At 33.4% G+C, this 20133-nt stretch overlaps 1 protein-coding gene across 1 annotated transcript in view; it reads left to right on the forward strand.

Moving 5' to 3' along the window:
- LOC124371812 (asparagine--tRNA ligase, cytoplasmic-like) overlaps nt 1-18596 on the forward strand; it is a 35858-nt gene extending 17262 nt beyond the window's left edge. The window contains exons 6-12 of the mRNA XM_046830166.1: nt 2740-2883; nt 3015-3163; nt 5367-5495; nt 10308-10443; nt 14006-14119; nt 16311-16574; nt 17905-18596. Coding sequence (XP_046686122.1) covers nt 2740-2883; nt 3015-3163; nt 5367-5495; nt 10308-10443; nt 14006-14119; nt 16311-16574; nt 17905-18036 — 1068 coding nt within the window. The 3' untranslated portion in view covers nt 18037-18596. The remainder of the gene's footprint in view (nt 1-2739; nt 2884-3014; nt 3164-5366; nt 5496-10307; nt 10444-14005; nt 14120-16310; nt 16575-17904) is intronic.
- Nucleotides 18597-20133: the final 1537 nt, after the last annotated feature.

The raw sequence follows: 20133 nt of genomic DNA on the forward strand, positions 1-20133 counted from the left end.
CCAAACAGAGGCAAAAAATAGCAATGAATCCAACACAAGTTTCAGTTAAAGTTATAAACTGTGTACATAAGAATCTCACATGATTCTTTCTGTGTTCCAGTTTACAAGCCTCTCACTGTCCTACTTCATTATTTATTTAGTTGAATGTTTGAGTAGTTTTAGTGGGAGCGAGCATGTTGTGACATCTAAAAAATTGTGTTATAATAGGATGTTAATAGCCCTGCAACGTAAAAGTGAATGTTTACATCTGTGATACAATCAAACAATATAACGAGTATTACTGGTTTATTATTTAAATTAAACAGTCTCTTATATAATATTAAAGTTTTTATTTAATTCTCTTATTATCATTCCTATTTTGTAGAATGTAGATTCATCCATAGGACTTCTTTATCTTCCATTCCTAGGTTATCAGTCCTATACAATCATTTCCAAAAATACTGCTAGCAAAATTATTACTAACACTCACCAAACATATTTAAACATGACCAATATGTTGTTTAATACTTTTACATCACACATTGTAAAACATATAAATTTCAAATTACTTCTTGTAAGGGACAAATTATCCACCATCCACCATCAAAGCACCGATGCTTTCAATTTAAGAAGAAGGGGGCTTGGTTCGCTGGCTACATATATCATTCTTAGATCTCTCCATAAGTCTATTCTATATAAAATTGTGCTGTATAAATTTAACTATATAAGTTTTTGATATTAATTAAATGTCGCTGGATGAAGTATAAATAACTGAAGTACAGGGTCATCTTCCCCTCTTTGGTATCCTTCATTCCTTAGTCATTTTTCAGCGGATTTGAATGAAAATAGGTATTTGGGAGTTTTTAGGTGGAGTAGCACGAATTTGACATCCAAATGGCGGGAAATGAGCCACATCCATACTAAAACGTGTTTTTGTAGTTCTTTATGTTAAAACAACTATTTCAATACATACTGTAACAAAATACAGTAGGGCGTCAAAAATCTAAACTTATTGGGACTGGGTGGAATTTGTATTTTAGAACATAACCTAGAAATTCCAAGTTACATTAAAAATGGTACTAACTTTTCGTTAAAGTAAAGAGTCTTTTCACAGATCAAAGGTTCTTCTAAACTTCGCCTCTGAGATAAACTTATTTATCATCTTTCATGGTTCTTCTTGTTTTTCTGACTTTAGACCCATTGTCTGGTTCAGAATGCTGCATTTTTCCTTTTTAACGTCCAAGATGGTAGCTTTACCCACTTCATAATGTTTTGGCAAATACAAGCCACTTTCAACTCTATTTAATATATCAAGTTTGGTTTCTATAGTTAGAAATTTATGTTTCCTCATCAGCATCCCACATGACGCCATGATACAACACCGTATAAGGCACCCACAGTATATAATTAAAATACAAATTATGTACGCTCTACGAACCGCAACATGCAACTATGACTACACTATTGAACAAGTGAAACAACTGGATTGGTGACAGTGACATTACGATGCCGATGTAGACAGGGTTAAAAATAGACTCACCCACTGAGGAAAGGGTGAGTGGATGGTTAAAAAAAAATAAACACTCCCAAGGTGCCAAAAAAAAATGCCATGCTAAATACAATTCACATGTTTAATGCGGGCATTTGGATTTTTTATGTTTTGATTATTGATGCTGACTGTTATGTAATTTTTAAATAATATTTTCCTTGAAGTTCAAATTTTCTATGTTTATTTTTGTAAATATCGGCATGTCTGCTGGTTTTATGCGTGGACGTCAGCTATTCAACAATACACATACAGATGCTTGATTTTTCAAATTTTGGTATAGTAATTAATACAAATATATAAAAATACATTTTTACGTAAATGGAATTCATTCTAGAAGTTCATTTTATAGTCTACCATTTCTATCATTTAAAAGTGGTAATGGAATATGACTTTTTTTTTATATATCCGTTTCCCAGAACCTATGTAAATGTCTTTGCAATAGCATGGTATTTTTAGGCTTGTTTTTCCCCAAAAGGATTAACAAAGTTAAAAGTGGATTTCAAATATAAGTTTCTTTGGTTTATTTTTTGGTTGTACCAAACCAATTGTGTACTGGCAAAATTGTGGTCTCATATCAAACATTATGCACCACAGACCTCTGAACCTCATTGTGAGACTGCATTTCCAAATATAATGTAATTTCCAAACATTATAGAATGTAAAATTATTATGTATACACAATGTTATGTTGACACATAGACAGAAACAAAGGAGCTGAAAAAAGTTGGGAGCAATGAATCAATACCGAATTTCTCACATATACCGTTAGTGATGAAATTTGCTAGGCTACTAGTGCTTAGTGGCATTTCCTGCAAATACTGTTGGTGCCAAAAAAACCATCACAACTGCACTTGACATAAGGGTCAAATACAGCTGGTCATATTTAGTGTAAAAAAATTGTTGATCGTATTTAGTGTGAAAATGTACTAGAGAACATTTTTGACCGGGAATTTGGAAAAAAGGTTTTAAATGGCTATCCTGTATATAAGATTTTAATATTTGGGCAGTTAAATTTTAAAAATGTAATTGGCTTCCTGGATAAACATTAGTTACAAATCAGATGTAGATATTTTGAAAAATAACAACAAAAATAATGGAGATGGTTGCTAAGACAGATGTCTCAATTCTGCAGTATTGTCTTATAAATCATGAGTCAAACTTCTATTGAATGGTTTGTGATGGTTGGAGGTAATGTGACACTAATTGTTCAGGCGCCAGGTGGCCACGAGCTGCAGGTGGACTACTGGGAGCTGGTAGGACTGGCGCCTGCTGGAGGTGCGGACAGCATACTCAATGAGGACGCTCACCCTGATGTTCAGCTTGACAATAGGCACATCATGATCCGTGGCGAGAATGTGAGTTTGATTTACTACTCTCTTGTCAACAAAGTACAAAAAGAATTAGTGATTCATATCGTGTCCGAAGTCATACTACAAATTCTTGACCACATCTTCTGCCCATGAAGTCACAGCTGTTTGTGTTTCAGACGTCCAAAATACTGAAGATGAGATCGGTGATAATGCAAGCATTTAGAGATCACTACTTTAGCCGAGGCTATTGCGAGGTCACCCCTCCTACTCTGGTGCAAACGCAGGTGGAGGGTGGCTCGACACTCTTCAAGCTTGACTATTTCGGGTACGTACTAGAGCACCCTTCTCCTCATTACTACATGTTTACAAGTTTGTTATAAATATTTTTAACTCCAGCTCAGTCTAGTTGTGAATCAAAACCACCACGCTCAAGATGAGTATTGTGCAACACTTGATTTGTTAACAACCGCCACGCGCGAGGTATCTCGTTTTCAAGTTATCATCTGTTTTGCTTTTGTGATACAAAGTAGAAGATTGTGTCAGGTTGGTGCTGCAATCTTGTGAATATTTATCCAACTACTTGGATGTGACATGCATCATGTTGCATTTTAGATGGGGAGAATTAATATTTCTGCTGTTGTTTTGTGTTTATTCTATGATAATTAGTTGAGTAAACAAGGGAATTATTGAATTATACACATTTATATTTGCAACCTCTTATTGGCAACCAAATATTAACCTTTCCAGCGTTATTGACGCGGATCCGCGGAGGGCCACTACAAGCTCAAAACGTTATTGCCGTGGATCCGCGTTTTTGCATTCTTTATTTTTTTACTGCTATGTTAGTTGAATATTTTGCTGCTAGATGGTTCTAGTAGTCATGCGACATACAGACGGGTTGCCCTGCCTCGAATTCTGTTACAATGGGAGTGGCAGCTGCTTCTAATTGGCCAAAAACTGTCTAGCGGGAGTTGCCCCGCGCCTTTCACAAAGTCATTGACGGGAGCTCCCGTCAAGGCATCTAGTCAGTTAGTTAGTGAGAAGCGTCCGGTACACGCATATGTATTTCGGTTCTCGATAATTTTCTGTTGTGTCCTATTCTTTTTAAAGTAAATTATTCATATTATATACAGCAGTTTCCAGTATTTATTTAGTGTTTTTTTACCATTATTCGTGTGAATGGCGAATCCAGACGATTCGGAATTTGAAGATTTGGTAATTCTGAGCAATAACTTGGTCAACCCCAAACTTTTTAATATTTTACTACGGTCATAAGGATGTTATCAGAAAGCAAGAAACATAATTCAAGCCCTGCAAGGCCGTCCTACAGGTTGCCGAGCGATAAGAAGGTTCAAAGTCCACGCGATAACAGTGGTTTGCGGGAGACGCGCAGAATGTCAGTTGTGACAGCCCACCACAAAATAAACACACTTTGTCTACTTTTGTATTTTTCTAATTTTATTGGTTTGTAATATAGTATATGTTTATCTATAAAACTGTGTTTCATTCCCATACTTACTGAATAAATGATAAAAATATTAGTGACAACTAAACTACAATGCGATAATCTCAAAAGTTAAAAATTAGCCTAGGAAATCCAAAAAAGGCTAAACAAATTTTATTTACCGTTAAATAACTCTATTTTGACATACAGAAACAAGAATAAATTTAACTTTACACATTGAAAATTTAAAAAAATTGTAACTTTTTCAAAGATCAGGTCAAATTTTTCATGACGCTTAAAGGGTTAATAAATCTTGTGAATAATTACAGCTTGTTCTAAAAAAAAAAATAAAATTTAAAAGTGTTAGTTGTCTTTCATTAGAGATCTATTGTTTTTACTAATAAATGACAAACTTTATGTTTGATAACATACAATATGTAAACGTTAAGATTGGCAATACATTTTAGGTTCATATCTTTCTGAAAAATTAATAATTTCTTATATTTATTCTTAAGTGACGAACAAACAGTAGTAATCCATTTACTATACCCAAAAGATTAATACAAATGTTGGTGGTAATATTTAAATTAATAAAATTCGATGAGATATTTTTTACATCTCAAATTATGAATTATTTTGTAGTACAAAAATTGTCTGCTAATTTCATGCGCATATTTTGACACTTTCTATGTAGTTGTACTAATAATAAAGGCATAATATCTTTTCAGTTAGCGTTTTTGGAAAGTGATAACACTTTTAAGGTTTTTGAATAATCACAAATGAAACAAACCTTTTTATGACCTTAAAGTACAACCACACTGGACAAATATTTTTTGTTTGTGTGTGGACGCCTTGACAAACATTCTTAGAAGTGATGATATCACGCCACCATTTTTGTTCGGCCAAAATGTTTGTGATATTAGTGAACTTCTGTTGAGTGCGATGATGGAGCCTTTTGTACCGCAGCCGTTGCAGTCCATTTATTGTTGAGATTCTCAGTTTTTCGTGAAATTTTGTGTTATATATACACTGTAATACAGTATTATATTTGTAGTAATTTCAAATGTGTGATATGATGTTTCAGAGAGGAGGCGTTCTTGACCCAGAGCTCCCAGTTGTACTTGGAGACCTGTATCCCGGCTATGGGAGATGTGTTCTGTATCGCACAGAGTTACCGGGCCGAGCAGAGTCGTACTAGACGTCACCTGGCAGAGTGAGTACGCCTCACCATACTCTTTTACTATTTTCTACAAAAACAGAACCTGTATACTCATGTATAGATGAGCCGCTTTGAAAGCGACCTGCGCAGAAATTTCTTGCGCATAGGGAGTGTGAGGAGCAGAAGCTCGACCACACTTACTGCTACCCCTCTTTCACTGCTTGATCTATTTCCATTACGAGACACAAGTGGGAACCAAGTACTTTGCTTCCCTGTGTTTGTGTTTTGGAACATTACACTATGTTGTGTTATTTCCGTTGTTATGTAACAACAAATATTATTATTTATGTTAAGAGTAGTCCATTGCATCTATTTAATGTAGTAGTATACTTAAGAAGTATTTTAACAAATGGTTATTGTTAACATTTGTTGTTATTATTATTGTGTTTGTAAAACAGCTGTTATGTAACAAATGCCGTACGAGTGGTAAAGTGGTGACTAAGGAGTGGTTGGTAAGGAATGTTGAGGGGGATGTGAGTCCGCGCTTCTTCTCCCTCTCCACATTTTTCTCTCTCACTCCCCCCTCCCTCCCCTCGCACTGTTCACTTAACAGGTCACTTTCAAATCGGCTCAACTATAGTATCTACTGGCTATCTATAGCATTCTTACTGCTTGTTTTTTTACACTTCTAAAATTCAAGCTCTCTTTCCATTCTCCTGCGGAATGACGTCAATTGACAATAAGCAATTAATGCTGATTCAGCAGCAATCATACTAACGAAGCGGTTTACTGCCGATGCATCAGGAATTCAACATTTTTTATAAACAGCCAGCTAACAGCTGTGTTCACACTTGATGCATTTTGTACTCGGCTCCGGTAGAAATTGTCTGTTCGTCTGTTATTTCAGTAATCAAGTATTGTTGAATAATTGCAACAAAATAGAACTCCTCAAACTCCTCAATAGCTCTTCTGTAAATGAGCAATTTTTGCATAGTGCAATACTTTACAGCATTGGTTCATAAACGTTTTTGGTGCTGTACCACCTAATATATTTCAAAACCTTTATATACCACTGATTTATATACAAGAGTAAACCATGTATCTGTAAAAAATGCTATTTTGACATTATTAATATTTAAGACTATTCTTAGGTAAAGAGTTTCTGTTTTACCTTTACAATAAATAAAACAAAAATTTATTTTAAAGGTTACTTTGAAAACTTTTGTGTAGATTTTTACGTTTAATATAATAACTGAAATTTGTAATAAAAAATTACTAATGTAAAAATTTAAAAACTAAATGTGTTGTTGACTAGCAACAGAAACAAATTCAGGATTATTTGGAAAATATTAACAAAAATAAATAACCTTTACCAGGATAATTTTATATTTTTCAAATGTAATTACAGTAATGCGAATACAAAACAATTTTATTTAACCCTAGAACTGGCAATCACCACACATACGGTTCATTTGGTCTTCCAGAATTGGCATTGTCGCATGTGCGGTCCATTTGCACTGTTTTGTTTTCACGACTTGTGAAAGTGTTTAATTATTAACCAATCACGTTTTATCTCATACCAATGTAAGGAAGAAGAATCAATCTACATATCGATACCGGTTTTGTTGGTCTTTGCTTTTATGTTACACTTGGCGGGACATACGATCGACATTTTTCGCAAGAGATGGTACTGTGTCAAGAGTTTTCAACACAATAACCTCGAATTGGTCTCGTTTTGAAGGGGAGGAGTCAAACTACGCGGCAATGTTGCAAACATGTCGAAAAAGTATTCCCTCCAGCTGTGAGAGTACCAGTACACTTACTTTCTGGACGTGCCTCGTAGAATAAAATACGGGTACGGATTTTTATATAAACTAGTATAAGTATAATTTTATGCATTTAACCCTTTGAGTGCCATGGGTATTTTCCGAAGGCATATTCATAAAGTGCCACGCTGTTTTTCGCATATTTGTAAGCTTTTGGGAAAAAAGCTGTTGTAAAATAACTACCAAACAGATTTCCATCATTTTGTTGTTGTTTTTTTTCTTATTATACGCAGAATATGATACATATTGTTACAAATAAAATTTGATTTATAAAAATATAAAAATTTCAGTATTTATAAAAAAAGTTTTTTACTTTTGTATAAAAAGTTAAGTTTCGACCTAATTTGTGTGTATACGGTATTTTTAAGATTTTTTTTTCTTTATACCATGATAAAGGCCATATGATTCTAAATAAAACCCATGTGTAATATCTTATTCTAGAACTTTAAAAACATGGCATTATATGTATTAACAAAATGCTACCCGGTACCGACATTTTATAAACTGTACTTCATTTGTCAGAGTTTAGAAATTACTTAGAAATGATGTAGTTTTCCCAATAAATCTAATAAAACATTAATACAACACAAATAAATGTGATTAGTAAATTTAGAAGCAAATACTTGCTAACATATTTACATAAAAGTTTACATTTACTAAATAACAACCCTAATAATATTTACACTGAAAATTCACATTTTTCGCTTGAACACAACTCAAATCATACATTACTTTTGTAAAGAAATACAGTAAAATACTGTATAAGTTACTATTTTATTTTGTATTTACTCAAATGCTTGGTTATCGGCACATAAACAACAAGAAAGGCCGTTACACAACACAGTACTCGTCCGCTACGTCGCGTGACTGGAAGACAGAATCATCGTACAGGTACTTATCACATCCCACTATTTTTGGACGAGTTTTCCTTATCAGAGATCAAAATAAACTTCATTATACTTCCTTCTTCCATAATGAATCGAAAAATACTCGATGAGTCCTACTCTTTATCTCCAAATAGACACACGAATGACTTGACATTTTCGAATAATGAAACGTTGTTCTTATAGTTTTTTATTTAATTGATTGTCGTAATAACTTGTAAATTCCTAAATAGGTTAAATAAAGTCAGTTGTTTTTAATACTGTAATTTATTTTTTCCCCGATAAGGAAAACTCGTCCAAAAATAAGTTTCACAGATAAAATAGTAGAGAAATAACATAAAACTCGTATTTATTGATAGTTTGGAACCTATTGAATACAGCCGTCTGATTATTTGGCCAAAATAATCTTGTACTATATAAAATATTATTGAAATACGAAACGTAAAAATTGGCGACGCTGGCACTTTATGCACTATTCGTACCGTCAAAATTAGCGACGCTGTGGCACTCAAAGGGTTAAAGTGCAACAAACTATATATTGCCGAAATCTGCATAAAGTTTGGAAGAAAATGTATATCTCAGATTTATTTCTTTATACACAGAAACTTTGCTAGGCAACGGAATATTTTGGTAAAAAATTCCAAAAAATTTTTTTATAGTAAAACAAAATTTTGTGTGGTTTTTTTTTATAATTTATCTAATTTCTTTAGGCATATTTAGATTCTGTAAATCTTTTCTGAAAATAATCATGTATAATATGTTACATTTGGAGTAAGTTAATTGGTATAAATACTTGTCTAAAAACCCATTACATATCAATCTAAAATTCTGTGGCATTTCAGGAACAACCATTGCCAGTTCTAGGGTTAACGAATGAATGAGATAGATGGGCTTGGATGTATCAACTCAAAATTGTAATGTCTGGTGAAATGGCAAGTCATTCTCAAAAGAGGCCAGTCTATTACTGTAATTGTTATTTAGATATATTAAGGATGAGAATCCAGCTTCACACAAGTACAAAGTTGTGAATGGTAGAAAAATTTCACTGCTCTCTCTGCGATCTCACAGTACTCTTGGCGTCTTTGGATCCAAAAATTGATAAGAGTAGTTTGGTTAAAAACTTCTTTCAGATCTGAATCACAGTTTAATTCAAACAATTGCTCTTTTTAAGTTGTTTAAAAAATTCAGTTATTACTATTTTTGCGATATCACAAAATGAATTTTTGACCCACATATCAACATCAAAGTTTTCTGGAAAGAATTTGCACAAATTTTCCTTTAACTCTTTGTAAAACATTGTAACGTTTACTGATATCACGTAATAGTGTGTTACTAAGTGAAAGCTTATTTTTGTATACAAAGGTTCAAAAGTGAAGGGAACAGTGGAACCTTCCCTTTCTTAGCTTCACCATCTGCAAAACCTGAATCTTCTCACATACTTGAAATGGAGTATTGTATGTTCCTTGAAGGCTCCTGTTAACATCATTGAGCTTAGGGAAAATATCTGCCAAGTAAGCCATCCTACAAAGCCATAATTCATCAGTGAATCAATATCCCATGCCGTAATTCGAAAATATGAGTAAAATATTTACCTCAAGATTTTAAGACATGGCCCAAATTGAGGTTCTCAGTGATAGCCAACAATACAAACACGAAATAAATGGCAGCTCTCAATATGGGCCATGTCTTGTCACAGTAAATCTATTCTAAATCAGATATTTATTATTCGATTTAAATAATGTTGGTGTCATTAGATCTGTGATAAAATCCTCTAAATAATTCTTGAGAAAAATTGCAGGTTCTTAAGATATTCAAAGTTTTAATGGCCGCCATTTTGAAAATACTAAAGATAATTTCATTATACATTTTTCAGTAACTGGCCTTGTTATCATATATATTTTATAGGTTTATTATTGTTTGTTTATTAGTGTAGCAGAGGTTAGTATAACATGTTTACACTGGTTAGTTTTCAAAGTGGTAATGTGTGGTGTAGTGTTTTAAAATGTTTATATTGAATATTGGGAAATTGTTAGACTCATACATTCTCAAATAAGGAAATACGCAAACAAGAAAATGATAAATATGATTTTTTAGCATAGGTTATATATAAATGAAAATAGAAGACAAATTTTTATTGTATAAAACTATCTGTCCAGATACTCTCATGTTGAGGCAGAGTGTCCGTTTATCTCATTTGATGATCTGCTGGACCGGCTGGAAGACTTGGTCTGCGATGTAGTTCAGCGAGTTCTCGACTCCCCGTATGGTGAGATTGTCTACGAGCTCAACCCTGTAAGTACTTTACCATGATAAATATTCACAATGAAGAAGATATTTCTCATGTATTGTTGCATTTCTATTTTATTTTGTTGTTTTTAGACATTTTATCTTATATTATCTTTAAATTCTAATTGCTTTCATATCTTGGCCATTATAAAGATCAATAATTGATACCTTGTTATTATCCGGAGGCCACTATTTTTCAAAGAGTTTTTCTTACCAAGGACCTCAAAAGACTACATTATTATAGAGAAGCGACTTTATTTGAATTACTGTGTAAATTGCATGTCATTATGACGATCAGTTCTTGTTTTCTACCTTCCAAAAGGAAACAATGTTGGCGAGAAGGAGGCCACTCTGTCCCTATCCTTTTATTTGTTACTAGGCTATATAAGTAGGATATGTACGTACATACATACATATTATAAATATAAAAATGTAATGACCGTTCACATGATCAGAGCTTGAATACAGAAATTTTTCTTTCATTGCTGAAGCGCACTGATGGCCACATGGGCATTTCCGATCGGTACGTTCCCAACCACGGGTCATGTGCCAAATCGGTCAACGTGATCTAACATGAGAAAAGTCGGACAATCTGGGGTGTGATCTAAGGTCGGGAAAATACCGATAAGAAACGGCCTGGCCATCACTCCACACTACTGACAAAAATATAAAAACGAGATAGTACCCAAATTCAAGCTCAGATCACATGAACACTCGTAAAATTTATCTTTAACTTTGGTACTACTAACAACATACTATCTAATGCACTACTACTACCTAATTACTACTTTAACCTAATTTAAAGCTACTTATATCAGGGTGGCCACCCGACTGGAAAACTGGGAATCTTTCTGTAGAACTAAGAAAATCTCATAAAACATTTCTCCATCTTTAAGAACTTATGAAATCAAGATATAATTTCATTCTTCCTTGAATCAGGACCTGATTAATCTCATCTTATTTTTACGTGACATTGTTCATAAAACTGTGAATAAAGATCGACATATATTCACAAGCCTCATCTGACACTGGTTGCATTCACTAGTGTAGTAAAGTTTATCTCCGTTGGTTCTACCCGTGTCACAGCAAGTCCCCAAACACGTAACGATCAATTAAAGTCGGCCCACCGATCGTCTCGGGCCTAAGCCACTATACAAGTGGTAGCTGTAAGCAGCAAAGCGATGGTGGCCAAGATACAAACAGTGTTTTTCTGTTTGAGTTTTATTCAGTCACCAAAATGATTCTCTGAACAAAGTTGTACAACTCCTATTCTTGAATAAGACCAGCGTTTTGAAAAGATGTTTGTTGATTGTGCAGGCCTAAAATGTACAGTGTTCGCCCTATAAATTGGCTTAGAGTTCGATTCTGTGAGTATTATTATCTTTTTGACAGCCTGATAAGAGATGCAACCTGGTTTTTTGAGTACACCAGAACATCAGTTGGATTTTTACCGGACCTGATAAGATACCTTTTTCGAGAAGAGAATGGTTTGTGACACTAAGTAAAGCTAAGAAGGAGGCGGTTGGGCCCAACACGATGTGCAGCAATGACAGAATGATCTGAGTTCTAAGCAGCAGGGAAAAAGGTGATGTCCGGAATTTGCAACAGATCAGCGGCATCATGTGGGTATTACTATGCAACACCTGGGGAGGAACGTCTGCAACAAACCTGGATAGAGTCCTCATTCAACAAAAGAAAGCTATAAGATCTCTGACAGGGCTCGAGCAAAGAGAGAGCTGCCGAGCGGCATTTGTCGAGCAAAACATTCTCACAGTGGTGTCACTATACATACAAGAGGTCATCCTGCACACAGTCTCTACAGAACAACAAAGACACAGAGATATCCACCATCACTACACCAGGCATGCCGCAAACTTTGCCCTACCTCCTCACCACCGCACTCTATACAGCAAGAAACCATCATACATTGGTGCAAAACTTTTTAATCTTCTACCAGAGAACCTGAAGGATGTGCCACCCCAGAAGCTAAAGAAACAATTAACAAACTGGCTACTGAAGAATCCTTTCTACTCACTAGAAGAATATCTGAATAAAACAGGTCGATCTCAAAACTGATAACTTTCAGAAAAATCTGTAACATTTTTTAATGATTTGTAACTTGACGCTAATGCTAATCTCCAAGATTATGTAAATAAAGTCTATTGTCTATTGTCTATGCTGCTCACACATGTCGTGGCCAGAGTCAAGCGTTCTCCGAATATGTAATCTTTAGGTCGCCACTCTAACGCTTACCGCCCACCACTTCCCACCTGTACCGTGGCCGAGGTCTTGGTTGACCTATGAATGATTGCTCCTCACACACGTTCTGGTTGGACATCAGATTACATAGGTTAAAACAAAGAAAGTGATGTTGTGTTTTTATATCACGGTCATATCTAAACTTTGATTGAACTAGGTGTGTTTACACTAACAAAATATTGCACGAGTTTTGTGTCCAAGAGTAATAAATCGCTAGCCTAAACGGGCCAGTGTCTGATAGTTGTGTGCAAGAACTGAAGAGCAGTGTCGGTCATTAAAATTTAAATCATTGAATTAAAAGACATTTGTCTCATTTAATCCTTTAAATCATTTTTAACTTCTTTTTCTTAGTCATAGGCTGATTTTAATTAAATTATCGTATAAAGCGTATAAAAAATATACAGTTAAATTCTAATTACGTATAGCAAAATTATAAATACGTAACTGATTACAGTTTTGTGTATGCATCATGTAGAAATTATTAAGTGAATTTTTTTAATCATACCATAATTTATTAATATGAAGTTTTTAATAGTTGGTTTGCAAATATACCGGTTAGGAATAAATCTCTTAAAGTACATATTTCTCTTGACTATGTTTGAGTTCTGGAATTATCTAAGAATCACAAAAATTGTTCATAAGTCAAAAGTCCATGATTGAAGTTTTTGGTAATTGCAGGTTACGTTCGAAAATCAGGTAAATCTCTATCTTTAAAGATTAAAATTCTCACCTTGCCTTGTGTATATATTTTGGAAAAGTTAAAAGTTTTATAAAAAACCTCAACAATTAGATCCATGTATGTTTAATTATATTTAATATGAAATTGTGTAATATTTAATATTATAAATACATTATTATACAATATGGAAATTGCCAAATCTACTTGTCTTTATAATAATATTCCACAATTATATTAAGACTTTAAATTTGATATAATTTATTTCTTTCTTCGGAGAAATTACTCTTATCGATTTCACGAAGAACTAGGTTTAGAGCTTATATAATTCAAATTGGCTCTTGGTTCCTATACTATATTTTAAAACAGTAAATGTCTTACTTAATAAAAGGACTTAAATTTGTTGTTTTAAATTTAAAAGTAGTAAATTATTATTGTTTGCGTATCCTAGTTATTGGAAACACATTTGTGCCATTCATAATAATTCACTAACTTTTATTGTGTGAATACATGACTGATCTATAAAACCTTTACAGTGTATGCAAAATACTTGGAAAGTTACACTTATGTTTACTGTTAATTTTATTAAATTAATTTTTCCAATTTAATAATACATGTTTCATTTCATTGCAGGAATTCAAGGTTCCCAAGAAGCCGTTCTTGCGTATGAACTATTCTGATGCCATAAAGTACCTGAAAGACAACAACATCACTAAAGAAGATGGTTCTTTCTATGAATTTGGAGAGGTGAGCAATACGTTTCTTTATGTGTGTAACTTTGTTCCTTCCAGTATAATTTATTTATTCTTTAATTACTTGTTTAATTTCACCTCTGTACTTCTTGTACAAATAAAGAAATTATTCATTAATTCATTCGTTGTGATATAGGCCTACATGTAAACATGTTTCTTCGTTATAGTACAAAAACTAACTTTTAGTCTCATAGCTGAATGTATCCAGTAGTCATACAGACAGATTTGATTTGAGTATGTCCAATCTTGAGAGTATTCACTTTTTAAGTTGATTCTTGATTAAACTTCTTAATGAAATCCTTTGGTAGCAATGTCTATTTAAAGTTCTAATCATAATATTAGCAATGCTACTTCTGTTTAACTTTTCTACTAAATGCTTTAATTACACTTTTTAATAATCCATCAAAGTTCTTATAGAAGTTGTGATGGTACCCAGTTGAAATCGGTTCACTTAATACACCTCACTCTCGCAAATGTGATGGATGAATCTTCATACTGTGTAGCCTCTTGCCATCTTATTTGACCTAACTAACAATTTTTTTATATGTTCCGATTTTATTAGTAACCATAATGATGGAGGTACTAGGCTCCTTTTTACTGAGAGTAGGAGATCAAAATAAAGTATTACAATTAAGTTATTTCAAGATTTTTTAGGGGTTATTTTGTAGGGAGTTAGATTTTCATAAGAAGCAATTGCACAGATTTTGTTGATTTAGTGCAGGCAATGCACAGACAGACCATGGACTTGGTCTACTACGTGGGCCCGAGGCAGATTAGGATCAGAACAGCTAGTTCTGGTGTTTGCACATTTTTGAAACGCTCTTTATCACTTGTACCTTTCTGCTGCCTCCTGGTCACATCCTACCCACCTTCCTACATCCTCCATTTATAATTTCCTGTCGAGATCTGTTTAGTTGATAAAGATACGATCAAGTGAACAGAGGTTTCGTCTCTACAACCATACATCTGTTTCTATCACCTTTGACTTCTTATTTAAGTGAAAATTTATATAGATGTTTTCGGTTTTTTATGATATTGTTAAGTTTTAACATTGAAATTTGCAGGACCTGATAAAACTGGTTCTGAATAAATTCCCTTTTTTACATTTAGATTAAGAGCTTCCATTGAGGAGTATGTAAATTAATTTACAAAGATTAAATGAGAGATCTAGAAAGTATTGACGTGTTGAAATGAATGTTAATGGTGAAAAGATTGAGTAAATGTTGAAGATTTTGAATTATTATTACTTATACGGAGATATTCACTTATGAATTGTGAATTCACTTAAAGTAGTCTTGGAGTATCATTATATGGACACTTTATGAAAGTGATTATATTATTTAGTATTTCTTTATTGTAAGAGAAGAACTTATAATACAATTTTAGTATTAACGTTAGTTCAGTGCATGAATAACGAATTTATTTCGAACAGAAAATGTCCATAGTAACTACTATTAAAGTTCAATATTTGTTTTATTAAGTTGAGAGTATTCTGAAATTTCAAGTTTTAACAGAAAAATTAAGGTTTACAGTTTATTTTCAAATTATTAAAAGTGTACGTAGAACCAGGTGTTTTTTTTTTTATTGGGTGGCTGAATTTTATTTAGACAATTAGTTTATAAACCTTTGTATGAGTTTTTGTTAAAAGATAATACACAATGTTTTTGTTAATAGATATCAAATGTCATTAATTATGAAAGTCCAATCTATTGAAACGATTGACTTTAATTTTTTACTTTAATTTAATTGCATGTACAATATAAGTACACCCTATTGCTTCCCAAAATAGCAAAACTCTGCATTAAATTATTATGACTGGCCAATATTCTCAACAGTTTTAACTTAAAAGACAAGGCTAGGACTCATTAACTTTTGACTGATTTGATTACATTTGTGAGTGTGGAAACATTGATTGCAAACTTCCATAGGCACTCTACTCGTGATCTGCAAGCCATTCAAAATTTACAGTGTGACTCTGATGTGGCCACGTAGGGTCTTGTGGAACAACTGCAATATAATTTGGCAACCAACCCACACTCGATATTTTTATTTCATCTCTGTATTCTTGTTACAAAGCTGGATTTGAATGTTTTGACAAAATCCTTGCATTTGCAACAATGTATCTTAATAAATTAAGTGGTTTATCTAATGAAGAATTGAAGGGTTATCATCTTTGATTGGCACAGGATATCCCCGAGATGCCGGAGAGAAAGATGACGGATGCCATCAATCAACCGATCATGCTGTGCCGCTTCCCTGCGGGTATCAAGGCCTTCTACATGGCGCGCTGTCCGGAGGATAACCAGCTCACCGAGTCTGTGGACGTCCTGTTGCCCAACGTCGGGGAGATTGTGGGAGGTTCCATGCGTCTGTGGGATCACGACTCTCTGATGGAGGGCTACAAGAGTGCTGGTATCGACCCCACACCCTATTACTGGTATACTGACCAGGTAATGGAGACAAATTGATAAATTGATTGTTTGTTCCTACATATACTTAACATTTACCCCACTGCAACTTTCTTACTCTCAACCTGATTGACCCTGTACCATGAGAACACAATGGTGTGGATCTCTAGTACAAAAGGCATATCCAGAAACTGATGAGCAAGGAGGTTGTAGCCTCTTCCGTATGTCCACTGTAACTCCCTTGTTCTAATTGCCAAATACACGTCATAAAAAGTTATTAAAATTATATTTTGGAACTGGAAGTGAATATTAAAGGCACTAATATTTCAAATATGATGAAAATCAGTAATGGTTTGTAATTTATTTTTCTAATCTTATTTTTTGTATGTGTTGATTTGATTTAGTGTTAATTTTTTAAACTTAGTGTTTGTTTATTATTAGCCTATTTTACATTATTCTCTTTAGAATTAAATGTTCTTAAAGTTTTGGTTAAAAAGTTTACCTGTTTATTAACCATTTAATGAAGTTAATGTACTTAAAATCTAAACATAGTATGTTTTTGCGAGACAGAATCTTGCATATTTTGTCTGATATCTGAGAAATGAGTGCTCTTTCAGGTCTGGGACCTATTTTATTCAATTTTTCAGTTCATTTTACATAACATCCAATAAATTCATCAACTATCCTTACGCCATAAAAACATCAGTTTTGCTTTATTTTTTGCCCTTTCCTAGAAAATCAGGTGAAATCTTTCGCTAGCCGTAGCTCGCTAACAATGCGTTTCCGGACATATTATGTTTATATGAACTTTTTAAATTATTTTGATGAGAGAAATCACCTGAGAATTTTGTCGGGTTACTCGTGGGACACCCTGTATACACATTTTATATATATATATATATATATATTTATAGGCCTATATGAAATACAGTATATATAAGTATAGTATGTCACCTTAAACAAGTTTTAGTGAAACGTATAATTTTCATTATTTCGTAATACCTAGGTGAAGACATTTTATACTACATTGCCTACAGGAGTGGTTATTTTCATGATCATCGAAATAACAACAAACATCAGGTGTCTGCATTAAAAGAAAAGTAATATTTTCTGCAGTTATGCCGACTAAAAACAATAAATGTATAATGAATAAGATTAGGAAGAGTCACAACCTGTTCAGTGCTACTATCTAACAGACAACAGTACAACTATGTACACAAAATTTCATGACGAGGCTCTGATGGTCTTCTCATAGCATGGTAATTAGTAGTTTAAAGATTTTCTATCCGTAATTGTAACATTTTTAGTAGTAGAATTCATTGATTAAAGTTGTGTGAAGTACCAGTTATCTGACTGAACCATTATGTTTCAGAGGAAGTATGGAACCTGTCCTCATGGTGGTTACGGTCTGGGACTGGAGCGATTCCTATGCTGGTTATTGAACCGTTACCACATCCGCGAGGTCTGCCTGTACCCACGGTTCCTGGAGCGTTGCCGTCCGTAGGACATCAGACCGTCAGCATTTACCCTTGTCTACTTAATACATTTTCATATGTTCCTTTGATACAACACAATCAATATCTTTTTTTCCACCTAAGTTCTTATTCTGGGCATAGTTGGTGTATTGAATTACGCAGACAGCTTTTATTGTATACTCCTGGAGCTAGGTAACAATGTATATAGCATTTATCATAAAGAGTTTATGTTGGAAACGTTTTAGATTTTGATACTTTTATTACGAATTTTTGTTTAAGCTGTATAACATTTACTTAATTTTAATTTGATATACTGGAACAATTAATTTATATTGGTTGATGAAAACATAAAAGTTAATTCATATATGGAACATAGTAGTATCATAAATTCTGACGACTTAGTTTTATTTTATAAGTTGAACTTTTATTCAAGCTTTCAGCTCTTAAGCTTATACTATAGTATCAATACACTTATTGATCTGTTGGGTTTTTATTTTATTTTACATCGTGAGATAAATTATTCAGGGTCAGTTGTTTGATTTATTTATTACTGTACAAAGAATATTGCATTAAAAATGGCATTAATAAAGAAGTGTCTGTTATTATTTCTATCGTCCTAACAAATAATTTTTTCAACTGATCTTACAGTGAAAACAGTTTATTAGTTTTATAGTTCTGTCGTGCACCAAACAGTTTGATCTTGTGTGGTGCAGTGAAAGGAGATTGACGATGATCTTTTTTTATTACCATCCAAAGTAATGGGAATTTTAAGTTTCACGGATTTGGAGAGTCCGATTGTCATTATTTTTGTTTATTTTGTTGGTATAATACAACCGCAAGTTGTATTCATTGTTTACTTTTTTAGTGGCAGCTGCTAAAGTTAGATATGTTTTATGATATCAGCAGTTTTCGTTTGTTAAAAAAACTGATCAAGTTTTGTGTAAATAATTAAGTGTACCAAATTGTGGAATATTTTATCAAAAGCGTATGGTGAGTCTGCTATGAGTAAAACAAGGCTTTACGAGTGTGATATAAATGTTTCAAAGATGGCCGTGAAGACATTGAAGATGATGAACACTCCGGACTCAGCCTCAGCACATCAACAATTGATGAAAATGTGAAAAAAGTGGAAGAAATGGTTATGGACAATCACCGTATTACAATCAGAGAAGTCACTGATAATATTGGCATATCAATTGGCTCATGCCATAAAAATTTTTGAATTTTTCTGGAATGAAACGTGTAGGAGCAAAATTTGTTTCAAAATTGTTGAATTTTGAACAAAAACCGTGGCGAATAGAAGTTGCTCAGGAGTCACTAAATGAAGTCAACAATGGTACAGAATTAGTGTTATAACTGGTGACAAAACGTGGGTTTACGGATATGATGTCAAAACTACGGCTCAATCATCCCAGTGGAGGCATTCTGGATCGCCAAAACCGAAAAGGGTTCCACAAGTGTAGTCGAACGTGAAGGTTATGATCAATTTTGTAATTGATCTTAATCTCCATCCAACAATATGTAAACACGTTAAGGGTTAAATCTCAAGTGAAGGAATGTTGGTGAGAAATTTTCGACATAGAACAAAATTAGTTCTGAAAATAACCATTATAACATTAAAATAATTACTGTTAAATAAGAAAACAAAAACTGATTGGAATTTGATGGGCTGAAAGAACAACAATGTTTACTGAATTTAGTAACTACTTATTACTTAGTAAAACAGTAAATAAAATAAAACCAGTATAAGAAAAAAAATTTAGAGCCATTTATCAAATATACATTTTATTCATTACATATACATTTGGAACTACATAATGTAAGGTCAAATTTCTACACCATGGTTTACGAAGAAATAAAATTCATATAATGATCAGAACCCATTGAGCTTTTAACGATGTGTACCTTAGCGATATAACACTTTTTGTTTCAGGTGCCTACATTTCTCTACAGAAATTGTAAATACCATAATTATAATTCTTCATGTTGGACTAAGAGTGTTAACACACAAGTGTAGACACTTAAAACAACATTATCGTAAGAACTGTTTTTTGTAGATGCTCCACATCTAGTAGACCTAAATCTTGCCCAATGCTACCTTCTTTTCTTCGGAGCACCTTTGTCAG

Source organism: Homalodisca vitripennis, unplaced genomic scaffold (genome assembly GCF_021130785.1).
Source record: "Homalodisca vitripennis isolate AUS2020 unplaced genomic scaffold, UT_GWSS_2.1 ScUCBcl_2018;HRSCAF=6358, whole genome shotgun sequence".
NCBI lineage: Eukaryota > Metazoa > Arthropoda > Insecta > Hemiptera > Cicadellidae > Homalodisca > Homalodisca vitripennis.